The 15,839-nt window shown below is 36.6% G+C and overlaps 1 protein-coding gene across 1 annotated transcript; it reads left to right on the forward strand.

Moving 5' to 3' along the window:
* Positions 1-189: 189 nt before the first annotated feature.
* Positions 190-714, forward strand: LOC129953463 (uncharacterized; the record flags this gene model as incomplete). Its single annotated transcript, XM_056066712.1, has 2 exons — positions 190-386; positions 437-714. Coding segments are annotated over exons 1-2 (475 nt in total), but the record flags the coding sequence as incomplete, so codon positions are not given.
* Between the last annotated feature and the right edge of the window lie 15,125 nt (positions 715-15,839).

Consider the following 15,839-nt stretch of genomic DNA (forward strand, 5'->3'; position numbering starts at 1 on the left):
TTAAAATTACCATTGAATTTGGCACAGGAAGATTCGCCCATCTGTAATTTTAGTAAAAATAGTTTACGAGGTAGGATGCTACGAGAATGCAAGCTTTTAGTGTGCGGGATAAAAGTACAATGTCCTCACAAGAAGGCTATAGAAGCTTTAAACCGGACCCTCCAGGACTTGCGAGATAGTACAGATATAATGGGAGGCATGGTAGTTTTATTGGCTGGTGATTTCCGTCAAACCCTCCCAGTGATTCAAAGGGGGACACCAGCAGATGAAATTCAAGCGTGCATTAAATCATCAAGCTTATGGCCGACAGTCAAAAAACTTCGCCTGAAAACGAATATGAGAGTGCATCTTCATAATGACGTGGATTCAGGACTTTACGCAGAAATGTTTACGCAGAATTGTTGTTGTTAGCACCAAGAAATTAAATTGTAAATAGGATCAACACTGACATTTTAAACGAGTTTCAAGGAGAAAAGAAGGAATATTTGTCAATGGATACAATTATGGATACGGAACTAAGTACTTCATATCCTGTAGAGTTTTTAAATTCACTTGAACCATCGGGTGTACCGTCACATAAACTTCAATTGAAACTAAATGTACCAGTAATACTTATGCGAAATCTAGATGCTCCTCGGCTATGTAATGGAACAAAGCTTCGGATAACAAAATTGGGACAGAACATTCTTGGTGCTACTATTTTAACAGGTGTCGGTAAGGGCAATAGTGTTATAATACCTCGGATACCAAATCTTCCCACTGACCTTCCATTCCAATTTAAAAGGGTTCAGTTTCCCGTCAAGCTTAGCTTTGCTTTTACTACAAACAAGGCACAAGGACAAACATTACAGTTAGCAAGAGTGCATTTAGAAAACCCATGCTTCTCTCATGGTCAACTTTATGTAGCCTGTTCACGTGTATCTAATGTCCGGAATTTACACATATTTGCACCCGACGGGAAAACTTATAACATTGTCTATAAAAATATCTTAAACTAATACTTTGTATTTTATTTTTTTAAATTGTTAGAATTCAGAACTATTTATTTTTGTTACGGTGAAATATATTTTAACATTTGTTGTTGCATTTCAATAAGCATATATTAAGGTGTTGAAACTTCATTGTCTGTAGTAATTTTTAAAAATTGTTGATCTAAGCCAAGCAATAACATTTAGTTATTATATTGACTCATTTCTAGTATTATACCCTTAGCCTTTATCTCTCATACTTATTTAATTTCTCCACTGCGGGCGAAGCTGCGGGCAAAATGCTAGTATTTCTTATAAGATAAAATAAGTTTCAAGCCTAAATTTCAAGTTATTGAAGAAATATTTGAATCGATATTCAATTTTTACCAACTTTGAGTAATGTTTCGTTTAGATTCGATTTTTCTCAAAATTTTATCAGATATCAAAAACATTATTCTTCGTTGCAGAAAATTGTTTTGGAGATGAAATCATATTTTAGTCGTAAAATTTTGGAGGTGACAATTTTTTTTTTCAGTTTTTTGATTTATAAAAAAAACGTTAAATGGATTTTTTTTTCAAAAAATATATTCCTTTGATATCACCTTACAGTTTATTATATACAATTTAATTCAAGTCTTTAGCGTTTTTGGTTCGTAAGATATTTAGGGTTAACCCAAATGTTCACCTTTTTTTCAAACTGCTGTATTAAGAAAACCACCCACGCAATTTTCTTGAGAGCCCTTTCTGCATCTTTCTGCCTTATTATCTGCATAACAAAATTTATTTGAAATCTATAGCTCTTCTGGTTCTTGAACTATGCAAGGCGAAAAAATGTCGCGAACGTACGGACGTACGAACGTACGTACGCACACACGCACAGACATCTTTCTAAAAATCTTTTATTTAAACTCAAGGGACCTTGAAACGTCGAGAAATGTCAAAATTTTCAATTTGACAAATCGGACCCATTACAATAACTTCCTATGGGAAGTTAATAAAAAAAATTAATGTTTAAAGTGAAAATATATGGTCAAACATTAATTTTTTATAATAATAATAATAAAAAAAACTTTTGGGTAAGCCCCGAGGCGCTCCACTATGTTTTAAATTCTACTTTCGAGTTACGTGGTTCCTCGTTTATACGAAAGTTCATATGAATATAGTTGGCACTTCTAGAACTATTCAGTTCTCGTTCGTTGGAAAGTAGTCAAATAAATACATAGTACCAATTTTTCGAATTCGAGCAATTTCAATGTAGAGTCGAATCTTATAAACGGTGATTTTTTAAGAGCTTGAGAACTTTTTTTAAAATTAAATTTGCAAAATCTCATCGATTCTTTATTTGAAACGTTAGATTGGTCCATGACATTTACTTTTTGAAGATAATTTCATTTAAATGTTGACCGCCGCTGCGTCTTAGGTGGTCCATTCGGAAAGTCCAATTTTGGGTAACTTTTTCGAGCATTTCGGCCGGAATAGCCCGAATTTCTCGGAAATGTTGTCTTCCAAAGCTGGAATAGTTGCTGGCTTATTTGTGTAGACTTAAGACTTGACGTAGCCCCACAAAAAATAGTCTAAAGGCGTCAAATCGCATGATCTTGGTGGCCAACTTACCGGTCTATTCCTTGAGATGAATTGTTCTCCGAAGTTTTCCCTCAAAATGGCCATAGAATCGCGAGCTGTGTGGCATGTAGCGCCATCTTGTTCAAACCACATGTCAACCAAGTTCAGTTCTTCCATTTTTGGCAACAAAAAGAAAAGTTTGTTAGCATTGAACGATAGCGATCGCCATTCACCGTAACGTTGCGTCCAACAGCATCTTTGAAAAAATACGGTCCAATGATTCCACCAGCGTACAAACCACACCAAACAGTGCATTTTCGGGATGCATGGGCAGTTCTTGAACGGCTTCTGGTTGCTCTTCACTCCAAATGCGGCAATTTTGCTTATATACGTAGACATTCAACCAGAAATGAGCCTCATCGCTGAACAAAGTTTGTCGATAAACACATTTCGAACCGAACACTGATTTTGGTAATAAAATTCAATGATTTGCAAGCGTTGCTCGTTAGTGAGTCTATTCATGATGAAATGTCAAAGCATACTGAGCATCTTTCTCTTTGACACCATGTCTGAAATCCCCCGTGATCTGTCAAATTCTAATGCATGAAAATCCTAACCTCAAAAAAATCACCCTTTAGTAGGGCCCCGTTCCTTTTTCAGGACATTTTAAGTCGAAACCCAATTTGTATCATTTTAATTTTTGAAATTAAGTATTTCTTGTGAAAAAAAATCGATTAGGGTTTTCTAAAAACATTTTCTTGCGTTAAAAACAAAATTTAGAAAAGAAGGAAAGAATTTTGAAGTCAGATATTTGAAGGAATCAAATATCTGACAGTTGGATTCTTTCTTCATTTTATAAAATTATTCTAAAGCTAATACCATTTGTTGTTCGTAAAACATCCGAGTTGACGAATTTTGTTTTGTATGTTCCACTTTGATTTAGATATTAGGGTCTTTGAAACGTCATAATTTTTTAATTCGACAAATCAAACTTATTACAAGAATTTTCTATAGGGAGTTAAGATTTTGTTCAAAATTCCGAGTTATTGAAATGCCTTCAGAAAATTTAAGAAATATCCCAGTTTCAAAATACAAATATTTCAATAAAAACGCTAGGCTGGCAATATTGTTGTGCTTTCACTTGCCAACTCACTGCAGCTAAGTTCATATTCAGCTGTTGTGAATTTCTTTATGCACTCGCTGTTGACTCTTTCATTTTTGCCACCGACGACTCCGCCGTTACCGCCTGCCACCGCGCTGCAGAATGATACTCCACTGGTATTTTTTCTGTTTTTTGTTGTTGTAATCTTTGACTTGGCACTGACTGGAACAACTTTTCGTTCTGCTTTTCATTGTTGTCTGTATAAGAGCTAAGGAAGAGAGGACAGACGAAAATGAGGAGCCATCATTGAACCCACAAGCCATCCGAATTCAAAAGCGCGGTGAGGTGACGAAGCACAGCAGGGGGAACCAGATTTGAATTTTTCATTTCATATTTAGGCATTAAGCCAAACTGTTCACACAATTTTGTTCGTTTTCGTCCTTTTTATTTTTACTTCTTTCCGTAATAATTTTTCTAGTGAATGCTTTTGTGAATTGATCGTCCTGCCAAATGGAAGCTCAGCTAAGTTAACTCTGTGCTGCTGGAGACTTCATCCATGCTGTGATGAAGTGAAAGGCTTTTATTTCCGCATCCTTTTCTTTTTTTCTATTCTTTCGATTTTTCTTTTTTTTTAATTTTTTTTTCAAAAAAATGGTGGTTTGAAGATTTTGAGTTACTTGACTGCAATCAAATTGAATTTTGATTGCTTGAATGCATTTTGTGAAAGTTTTAATGACTCTTGGGTAATATTATGAGGGGTTTTAAGGCTTTTTTTATTGAGGTTTTAAGAAATTGAATTTTAAAATGACAACAACTAAGGTGCTAAGATTTAACGTTGTTTGTTGTCTTTAGAAATTTGTCTGTAAAAAAATTGTTTATGTGTGATCGGGATACTTCTAAGGTGACGACTCATTGTCATTGAAGTTTTCGTCTGAAGGATTAACTTCTTCTTTCCAACAATCATTTTCATGCTGTTTGTCTACCTTTTTGTCAACATCAAGTTTACAAATTATATTCAATCTGTAGTATACAATACTTTTTTCGGGGTCAGCCCAAAATATTGATAAATATAAATATGATAAATAAATTAAATAATAATAAAATGTAAAAAATCATAATTCTGATTAGGGATTTTCATTTATGGGGTACTTTTTGTATTTTCTTTATAATTTTCTAACACGATAACCCTTAATATGGTTTAATTTTAAAAACAATGCGAGTCTAGGAAAAAAGAATGTAAGAGAAGTTACCAGTGCACATCGGTCTTCTACATTCTCGATGTGCCGTCAAAAAGGAACCTCTTTACCGAAATTAAACTCAAAGGTAAACTGATAAGCATTCCTGGAAGTGCGAAAAATGTTTTAAAGAGGGGAATATAAGTGGTTATTTAAAAGAACATTGTTTTTAAAAATAACAATAAAACATCAAAAGGCGAGAAACGTTTCGGTGGTGTTCGAGTGATGTTCATAAAAGTGCCATTTAAAACTGTACATAAGAGGGAGTAACGTTCTAGCTTTTGACGAATTTCGGCTTTGAAATGACAGCCAGATCAGAAGGTGTAAGACTTTTTCTGCACAGTTGGTCGGAGAAAATCTAAGCACCTAGCACCTTTCAAACAAGATATCGTTTATGAATATAAGTAAGAGAGTCGGCGACACAACGGAGCCCTGAGGAGCACCAGCATTTATTTTATGACTTTCAGACTTAAAATCATTCAATACAACTTTCCCTCAGTTATTACAAAGGTAATTTCTCATCCAACAAAGAAGAGATTAATGAATTCCAAAAATACACATTTTATATAAGAGAGATTGATGATCAAACGCTTTTGAAATATTAAATGAAATAATCTTATTTTATCAAAAACGATTTAAGGATTTATTCCACTGTTCGGTTAGATAAACCATCAGATCATCGGTTGACCATTTGCTACCAAAATCAAACTACGGGTCATTAAGAGCTTCCGTTCTTTGAGATATTTTTTAAGCTGATAATTAATCAGCGTTTCCATGATATTCCAAAAAAGGATCTTAAATACTATTGGACGATAGTTGGATAGATTCGCCTTTTTTAGGGGCAGGCTGGACAGAGGCTGTTTTCCATCCACTCGGTAAGAGAGCTGTAGAATGGTTTTGCCAGAGTTGAAGAATGCCTTTTTAGAACAATAGGGGGCCAGCAAACTTGTATATGTCAAGGTCTTCCAGAGTGCGAGAGAAGATTAGTCCCATAAAATCATTTAAGCTCTCAAGAATAGAACAGAAAATTAACTGTTAATTAAGAAAATCAACCCCAATCAATGTGTATGTTTTTACAAATGACCAGACATTTTTACAACGTTTTGACATCGTTATTTCTTATCATTTAAAAATACGTTTCGTCGAATTTAACCGTTACAGAGCTTTCTAGCTTCTTTGGGTGCCTGCGGCATGGCAGATCGGGTATTTGGTGATTGCCTAAAACTTCGTTCAGACCAGTTCTTGCTTTACCTCCTCGTGGTGGCCCCGGGCAATGACTTGTGCATCCCAATATACATAAGTTAGCAAAAATTGCAAGGGCGAAGTTTCTCTTCAGGATAGGTTACGGAGATGAGCACTCTTCGTAACTGAACACCATTCGCTACAGAAACCAAAATTACCCCTCGGATAATTCATGATAACACGTTGACGACTTTTGGCTATTGTACCCGGACAATGATTGGTTTCTGCAATAGCCTTGTGATTGGTAGCACTAAGCTTGAGCACAAACTCTGTCATAAAATTAGCTTGGTGTAGACGGACAGGCAAGCGTCTGCCAACCAAATTGACGACTTCGCCATAAGTCGACGCTTTAGAAGCAGTCTCTTAATGATAGCTACCTTAAAATTGCGTACAGCTACAGTTCGAATTTCCAACGGAACAACACGAGCCCCCAAATTCAACATCGCCAGACTTAAAGATCCCACGACCTGTCAACAATTTAGGGACCTCCTGTCACACGAAATGAGAACAATCAGCAGCACAGTACATGACGACATCCAACACCATTGGAATGCTGTGAAAAATGTTTTCATTTCAGTTGCTGACAGAATTGTCGGTCGGAAAAAAGGAAGAAACAACACTTGGCTTTCAGAAGAATCTTGGGCAAGGATCAACGAACGCAAACAGTTCAGGGCTCGAATAACTGCTGCACAAGAGGAAGAAAGAAACGAGCTGGAGTCCTCGTATCGCATGAAAAAGAGAGAGGTTGAAGGCAGTGTGCGCCGCGACAAGCGTAACTACATCAAAACAGAAGATGCTGCACACATTTGCGGCAGCAGGAACGTTTACAGAATAACCAAAGAGCTGACCGTACACACAGCTGACCGTACAACACCTGGTGAAAGAAGTAGATGGTACTGTGATAAGTTCGATGGATGAGCAAGTCAGAAGGTGGAAAGAACACTTTTCCTCGGTTTTAAACCGCGTTTTATGAAAACAACGACAGCCGATACCTTTTTGAAGCGCCTGAATAAACTAATCCCCGAATCCGCACCGCACCTCCCAGTAAAGATGAAATCGTTGCCGCAATGAAAGCAAATCGGAAGTGTTTGATGGAATTCGCGCAGATTTTTTACTAGCAGCGCCAACGTCATCAAGCGAACGGCTTCATCCGCTCATAAAAGAAGCCTGGACCACCGAAAGCTTTCCCCATGAGTGGAAGAAGGGAATTATCGTCAAGCTCCCAAAAAAAAGGAGATCTTACTTAATGCGAAAACTGGAGAGGAATTTGCTTTCTACCAGCCGTTGCCAAAACAATAGCAGAAGTTATACTGGAACGCATCAGGGAACACCTTGAGGGCACACTCGATGCCCAACAAGCAGGATTCCGTGCTGGAATGCTTTGTATTGATCATATTAACACCCTGCGGAACATTATTGAACACTACACCTGATGTTCATCGACTTCGAGAAGGAATTTGATAGCGTTAACAGGGAGTTTATCTGGTAAGCTTTGCGGAGGAAAGTCATCTCAGAAAAACTAATTGCTATTATTAAAGCAGCATATGATGGATCCAAGTGTCACGTTATCCACGATGGTAGGTTGTCAGGTGATTTTGAAATCCGAAGCGGAGTCATACAGGGCTGAATTCTGTCGCCAATATTGTTTTTGTTGGTGATAAGCGATGTACTGCGTTTAGCTCTGTCAGGTAGCGGAGGGATCCAATGGACTTCGTCATCCTATTTAAAGCACTTGGATTACGCGAAGATGTTTGCTTACTCTCTCATAGAATCATGGATTTCCATTAAATGACAACAAGTGTGGAGAGAAAAGCAGAAGTTGTGGGGCTGAAAATGAATTTCGGCAAAACAATAATGATCAGCTTCGGAACCCGACCATCCTCTCAAATAAATATTTTTTCGCAACCGGTGGAAAAAGTGGAAAACTTTCAATACCTTAGAAGCATCGTTTCCATCGAAGGCGGAACTGAACAAGACGTCATCTGCCGCATTCCCAAAGCAAAAGCGGCGCCCGTTATGTTGTCCAAAATTCGGAGGATTAACTCTATCAGCTTAAGAACAAGCTACGACTGTTTTCCACAAATGTCAAATCTGTGCTTTTTTATAAGTGCAGCACTTGGAAGGTTACTTCAGCCATAACAAGAAAGCTGCAAACCTTAGGAAACAGATGTCTTCGTAACATCATAACGATTTTCTGGCCAAACCGTATTGCAAATTAGGTCCTTAAAAGAACAATAGGTCAGGAAACTAAAGAATCTATAATACGAAGAGGTTAATGGCAATGGATTGGACATACGCTTAGAAAAGGTAACGACTGCATTGTAGGCCAAACAATTCGCTCACATAAGAACGGAGAAGAGCTGGACGACCGAGAAGCACATGGTGCAGAACAATCGAGGCGGAATCAGCGTCACTAGGTAAGAGTAAGAGGGAGAAGAATCACATCTCTGGAAACCGTACACGATGGCGCGTAGGCGTCCCTCTGCCCCTTAAGGGGTTTCCATCGGACTTAACAGATCTGAAGACCTAAGTAAGTAAGTCACCGGTCGAAAACTTTGTTTTTGATAACAGCTCGAATCAAACCATGAGTTTTCTTTCGGTTTGATATATTTTTCCCTATTACGTATTAAATGTCTCATTCCGCAAAGAATTAATTTTGTAACCATATCTGCGCTGGAATCGTCGTTCATAGCTCAAGAACCAGAAGAGATATCGATTTCAAATAAATTTTGTTATACAAATAATAAGGCAGAAAGATGCAGAAAGGGCTCTCAAGAAAATTGTGTGGGTGCTTTTTTTACCATAGTAGTTTGAAAAAAGGTGAACATTTTGGTTAACCCTTAATATCTTACGAACCAAAAACGCTAGAAGCTGGAACTAAATTTTCTATACTATATTGTAACGTGATATCAAAGTATATTTTTTGAAAAATATCCAATCAACGGTTTTTTTATAAATCGAAAAAACTGAAAAAAAAAATTTGTCACGTCCAAAATGTTACGACTGAAATATGATTTCATCTCCAAAACAATTTTGTGCAACGAAGAATAATGTTTTTGACATCTGATAAAATTTTGAGAAAAATCGAATTGACAGTTAATTTTTATAAAAAATAAAAATCTAAAAATAACATTACTCAAAGTTCGTAAAAATTGAATATCGATTCAAATATCTTTTCAAAACCTTGAAATTTAGGCTTCAAACTTATTTTATCTTATAAGAAATATTGTTTTCAACATTCGGAAAAATATTGAGAAAAATCGAAATGACAGTTTTTTTACAAAAAATAAATACCAAAACAAAAATGTAAAAACGTTGTTGAAAATTGTAGATATTGGCTTTAATCTACTTTTATCTTTCAAAAAATATTGTTGTCAACATTCAGTAAAATTTAAAAAAAATCGAATTGACAGTTTTTTTACAAAAACTTAAAAACCGAAAAAAAAAAAATAACAAAAGTTGGTAAAAAATAATTTTCGACTCAAATATCTTTTCAAAAATTAAAAATATTGCCTTCAAACTTATTTTATTTCACAGAAATTTCGATATTCAGTAACTTTTATAAAAAAATGCAACAGACCGTTTTTTCATAAAAAATTAAATCTAAAAAAAATAGTACGAAAATTTGGTAAAAATTGATACGAGTACATATAGACAAACTTTTAAGCAAGACAAATCGACAGACGGGATGGGAAGTTATCAGTGTGGGTCGCATCCCAGCCTCTTTTTTTAGTATATTTTTAAGCACAAAATAACTGCAAACGAAAAATGTTTATAGAAATAAATTGCATCCCTTATTTATATTGGCAGAAGTTTTTTTTTTAATTTTGTACACCGCAATATCAGCGTTGTATAAAATACAAAATCTTTAATTATAAAACAATTTTGAGATATGTCTTACAGAATTATTTGATAAGTGTTAATTTGTTACTTTTTTGTTGTTGACGAATTCCGTCCATAATAAGAAGGTACTTTTACAAGGTCTGATCACTAGGAAAAAGCTACAATGGGCCCTCAACAGCTTTGAACCATTTATATTTTCAGGACCAGATGGAATAATATCAGCCGAGCTACACAAAAAGCATCAAACATTATTGCACCAATACTTGATTCAATTTTTACCAGCTTTCTATATCTGGTTCATATTCCCATGGTGTGGTGAGAAGTTAAAGTTGTTTTTATACCCTAAGCAGGTATAGAATATTCCCTCCATCATAGGGAGTTCATTATGGTTGCTCTCCTTGATATCGAAGGTGCTTTTAACAACGTGGACAAATCTGTAATAACATCTGCACTAACATCTTTAGACTTAGAGAGTTCGCTTGGGGAGTAAATTCATTGAATACTGACTAGCAAAATAACTATAAACTGGGCAATTCTTCTTCTAGAAGATTCGTTAGTAGAGGGACACCGCAAGGTGGTGTTCTATCCTCTCTCGTCTGGACCCTAATGGTGAATGAAATCCTAACAAGTCTGGATTTGGAGGGTTTCAGAGTGATCGCTTATGCGCATGAATGACATCTTAGCTCCTTAAAAAAAAAACTCTCACACAATGACTTGGATCGACTAATACTTTGGGCTGATCAAAAGGGAATGGGTGTTAAGACACACAAACCGATCTAGTATTATTTTCGAGGAAATACAAAATTCCATTTGTTAACCCTTCCTGTATTAAAGGAATCCAATTGAAGTTCTCAGACAAGTCTAAGTACTTGAGTCTTATTTTAGACAAAAACTAAATTGGAAAAGCATTGCACAAGCAAGAGTCAAAAAAGCTACTGTACGTTGTGACAAAATGGTAGACTGCTTAAAAAAAGCTATAAATTGCTACAAAATATAAATAAAGTCCAACATTCAGCTAGCCTATGTTTAAGCTCATTGCTTCGCACGACAGAACCTGCAGCATTGGCATATTTAGAATCAATTCCAAAGCACACAGACTACACCATCCTTCAAATTCAATTCGACAGAAACTTTCAGATTTCTATATACCTCCCAGATCTTTCTAGGAGGATAGGGCTTTCCTCGAAGACGAGTCAATCCACTTTTGTACAGATGGTTCAAATACAAAAGAAGGTGTTGGTGGAGGAGTGTACTCTAAGCGTGTTCAAGGCGGACATTTTGGCGATAAAAACAAGTCTTGTCCTGGCTTAAATAAAACGTTGTATCAATATCTGATATCCGAATTTTCTTAGATAGTCAAGCTGCTTTCAAATGTCTGGACTTAGTCTTTACAAACTCTATAACAGTCCTTAACTTTCGATCATCTCTTATGGAGATGGCACAACAGTTAAATATTCACCTTTGCTGGGTGCTGGGCCATACAGACATCCCAAGAAACTGTAAGGCAGATGAACTCGCCAGGAACCGTACAGTACAACCCATTCTACCGCTTCTTGTAAACTATTGCTATACTGCAGGACGCTATGAAGAAGGCAAACACCATGGTGGAACAGCATCACAAACAAAAAACATCTGGCTTACAATAGATTTAAAGCGCATGAGGTGCTTGCTATCTCTAAGCAGATCGCATACGATCGTATAAGCTCGATAATGGGTGTTATAACCAGGCACTGTCTAATAGGAAAGCGCTAAGGCGTATGCTCAAATGACTTTTGCAGAAGCTGTATAAACGAGGAAGAGGACGAAATAGTTCTTCACCTTTTCCATACATGCCCTGCGCTACCTCAAAAACGCAAGAATTTTCTACGAATTCTTCTATAACAATCTAAATGATATTAATCTTATAAGCATAATCAGCTTCTCACGTTTCGTAAGGCACTGGTTTCATTAATCTTAAGAGAAAGCCTCAAGATTCATGTGGTATCACAATGGGCCATTAAGCTGTCATAAGTGGTCACGGACAGCCACTTTAATCCAGCCTAACCGTAGAAGGTATTTTACTTCGATTGAAATGAGTAAGTCTTAATCTAGAGGTGTGTTGTTCCATAAAAATCGACAGCAAATTCTTGTAACGAAGCAAATATATTTCTGATAATAACCGTTTGATAAAACAGTGAGGATAAGTGATGAAGTCCATAAGTTACTATGAAGAATAAACATTCGCTCTGATTAAATACACACCTACTTTTGCCGTCAAGTAAACACAAACCCGGAAAGACACGGAAAAACAAGGTCAACACCTCAGCTCCAAAGTCTCCTGAGAAGACACTTAATGTACTTTTCTTACAAACTATACCTTCAACAGTGATAAGGGTAGGGATGCAAATACTTCAGGCGGTGAAAGCCTTTGATACCCAGCGAAACAAAGTAAGTGAACGAGAGCCGGCCCTTAATCCCAAAATAGGATTTGCTTCTCGACAGAAATTCTAGCCAATCATAGATAGAATATTAAATAAATATTGTATCCTAGGAACAACTTGTTTTCAACTTAGTTTCAATTAAGATCCAAAGCTACTGATCTTTAGTAAGTAACCTAGAATCTCAAATCTGGAGAGCTAAACCTCGGTCTAAGACAACAAAGTACTTCACATTGGTACTTGACCCACACACTGTATAAAATATGATTTACAGTGTTAAACCCTAAAAATATTAAAAATCGATGCCTGTAAGAAAATATGACTTATCATGGTTTCACTTTTCCACCTCAGTAATCTAATATTCGCTTAACCATCATAGATACAGGTGTTGTTCTATTGGCCTCAAAAATTAACAACAAACAAATCATACTCTAAAACCTATAACCGTGAAACCCCACAAAATAAAACGAACCCCTACAAAAAGAAAGAAGAGGAATTATGAACCTCTAACTCCAAGCTCATTTTTCATCCTAGAAAACATGCAAAATGATAATTTGCCTTCAAAAAAGCTAATCCTTCAAAAAAAAAAAGCTCAAAAACTGAAAAAATTGAGAAAGAAACAAACTAAACCACACAAAAACAGATTAATTTACATATTTATGTTACCATTACGAAGATTTACCTGCATCTTTATCTGTAGAAAAGTATAAAATAGCTTCTTCTTTTTTTTCGTTGTGAAAGATCCATAAATATTCAAGTTGAAGAATTCATAAGACCTGACCTGGCAGGCGCACGTGAGTGGCCTTGGTATTTTTTCCTCATTCCAACCCATCCTAATGTAACCAACCAAAACCAATGGTCAGAAAGAAAGGAGACACTGTGAATAAAAATTTCAAGGATTCCCCATGTTCCCCCCGTTTAACATGAACGAAAGTCCTTTCTTCTTTTTTTTTTCTATGGGGAAAATGATTTTGTATACGTTCCTATGAAGGTTTGTAGAAATGTACCTAACCTACATATATTTTGTCTCAAAGAAGGATTTCCTTGTTAAGTTGCTCAAAGACCAAGAAAAGAACAAGAAGAAAGGTATGGGATAGGATGTTCAAGCCATTGAACTAAGATAAAGCATTTAGGAGATTTTATACAAAGTAAAAAACCATCGTATGTACGTTGGTTGTGTATTTGGGTCCCAGAAGTCAAATCTAATAAATGATGGCAGCAGCATGCGTAGGGATTGTGAAGGCATTTAACGAAGGACTTCTGTCTTCGAGAAGGCTATACTATACTTTGCTACTCTAAATTCTTACCTTCCTTTTACCCTTAAACCTGTATACCTGCCCTGCATCACTGGTGGGTATCATTAGCATTGATTTATGGTTAATGGTACGCAGTAATATTTTTTTTTCATTTTTCGTATCCAAAATATTTTACTATAAGGGGGGGGGGGTAAGGATTACAGGTTATATACGTTACGATAGAAGGAACGAAGGACGAACGGACGATTGAATGGTGGTAAATACTGGCATACCTATAAGAGCTTCCGTATAATCCATTATACGGTTTGTTGTCCACTTAAATGGTTTGTATAGAAGAAATTGAAGGAGCAATCAAGACCATAATTTATGTATTGAGGTTTTGAGTATAGATACCTGTAGTTCACTTAAATACTCGTAAAGATATATAATTTTCAAAATTTTAGAATAAATGGCATATGGTCAAAATTAGATGCAAATTCATATGGAAAAAAATTGGAAAAGGAATTTCTGAAATGTTCTGAAAGAAAAGGTCTATTCCTAAAAGAAGCTTACATTTTTTTATCAACTTATTCGTTTAATTAAATGACTAAATTCTCACTCTGCGGGAACTGAATGCACTTTAATTAAAATCAGTTTCAGTGTACTTACTACACACTCAAAAATATGAAGACGGAACTATTATTATTCAATATTTTCAGAATGTTAAAAAATTCCTGTTCATAATCACTTTTAAATACGTCTTCCAAAAATTTCGCCACAGTTATCACTTCCCATAGGAAGGTATTAAACTTGGTCCGATTTATCCAAATGATCGCTTTCATAGCTCTCGAAGATTCAAATATCTTGTAATCTAAATGAAAGGTTTTAAATAGATGTTTGTGAGTTCGAGTAAAAATACGTTCCGGATACTATTTTTCGTCGCCCATATCTCTGCCAGTCAGACAAATCGGCGATGCGAAGAAAAATGAGAGCTGCTCACAAACTCTATGACCAGAAGAGGAGACTTCTCAGAAGGAAAAAGAGAGAACATAAGAAGCGTGCGGTTGAAGATAATGAGAGATTTAAAAGCAGGAATGAAGATCGACAATTTTATGAACAGGTGAACGGAAGAAACCAGTCCAAAAACCTAGAACCGAAGACTGCAAAGACAAAGTGGAAACATCATAGTGGAATTGCAGTCACTTCTGCAGACTGTATAACGGCGACGACGAAAAACCGGATTCCGCTTTTAGGTAGGATGATCCATTCAACTCTCAACTTAGACGAAGTAAAGATTGTCATATCTAAGCTGCCGCTGGAGCGGAAATAAGCTTGAATGCCGAACTCTTTCAAGCAGCTGGAGATAAGTTGGTTTATAGCATGCACCAACTTTTCTGTAAGATATGGTCAGATGCAAACATGCCCGATGAATGGAACCTCAGTATTGTTTGCAACTGCACCAACTATAGGTGAATCAGTCTACTTAACAACTTTGAGGTAGTCAAGCACTTCGGCTACCTATTCTCCGCTGTAAACGCAGCAAAAAAACACCAACCCTGAGATCAAACGCAGAATAACTCTTGCTAACCGCTGTTTCTTTGGGCTAAGAAAGCAATTGAGAGGCCAAGTCGTCTCTTCAGGGACCAAAGTGTTGCTATATAAGACCCTTATCATCCCCGTCCTGCTATATGGTGCAGAAGCAGGGACTATGATAAAAGCGGATGAAAGCACCTTGGGTCGCTTCGAGAAAAAAGTTCTTCGTGTGATCTACGGTCCCGTTTGCATCGAAGGAGAGTGGAGGAGAAAATGGAACGATGAGCTGTACAGCGGCGTAGACCTAGCCAGGAGGGTAAAAGTCCAACGACTAAGATGGCTGGGTCACGTAGAGCTCATGGAAGCCAATGCTCCGTCCCGGAAAGTCTTCGAATCCACAACCAAAGGACAGCGCAGTAAAGGAAGACCGCAGATCAGGTGGCTCTCACAAGTTGAAAGTGACTTCACCCAACTTGCAGCGTGAAACTGGAGACATCTGGCTAGGGACCGAGATATATAGAGAAGTTTGCTGGGTGAGGTCTTAGTTCACACAGGACTGCAGCGCCACCTTAAGTAAGTAATTAAAATGCCACCTTAAGTAAGTAATTTAAATGCTCCACGTTCAATACTATCAAAGAGTCTTAAATAAGTTGCAGGAGCACCAGCCCAGAGATGGGAGTGATACTCAAGATTTGGACATA

This window comes from Eupeodes corollae, unplaced genomic scaffold (genome assembly GCF_945859685.1).
Source record: "Eupeodes corollae unplaced genomic scaffold, idEupCoro1.1 scaffold_945, whole genome shotgun sequence".
NCBI classification, from domain to species: Eukaryota; Metazoa; Arthropoda; class Insecta; order Diptera; family Syrphidae; genus Eupeodes; species Eupeodes corollae.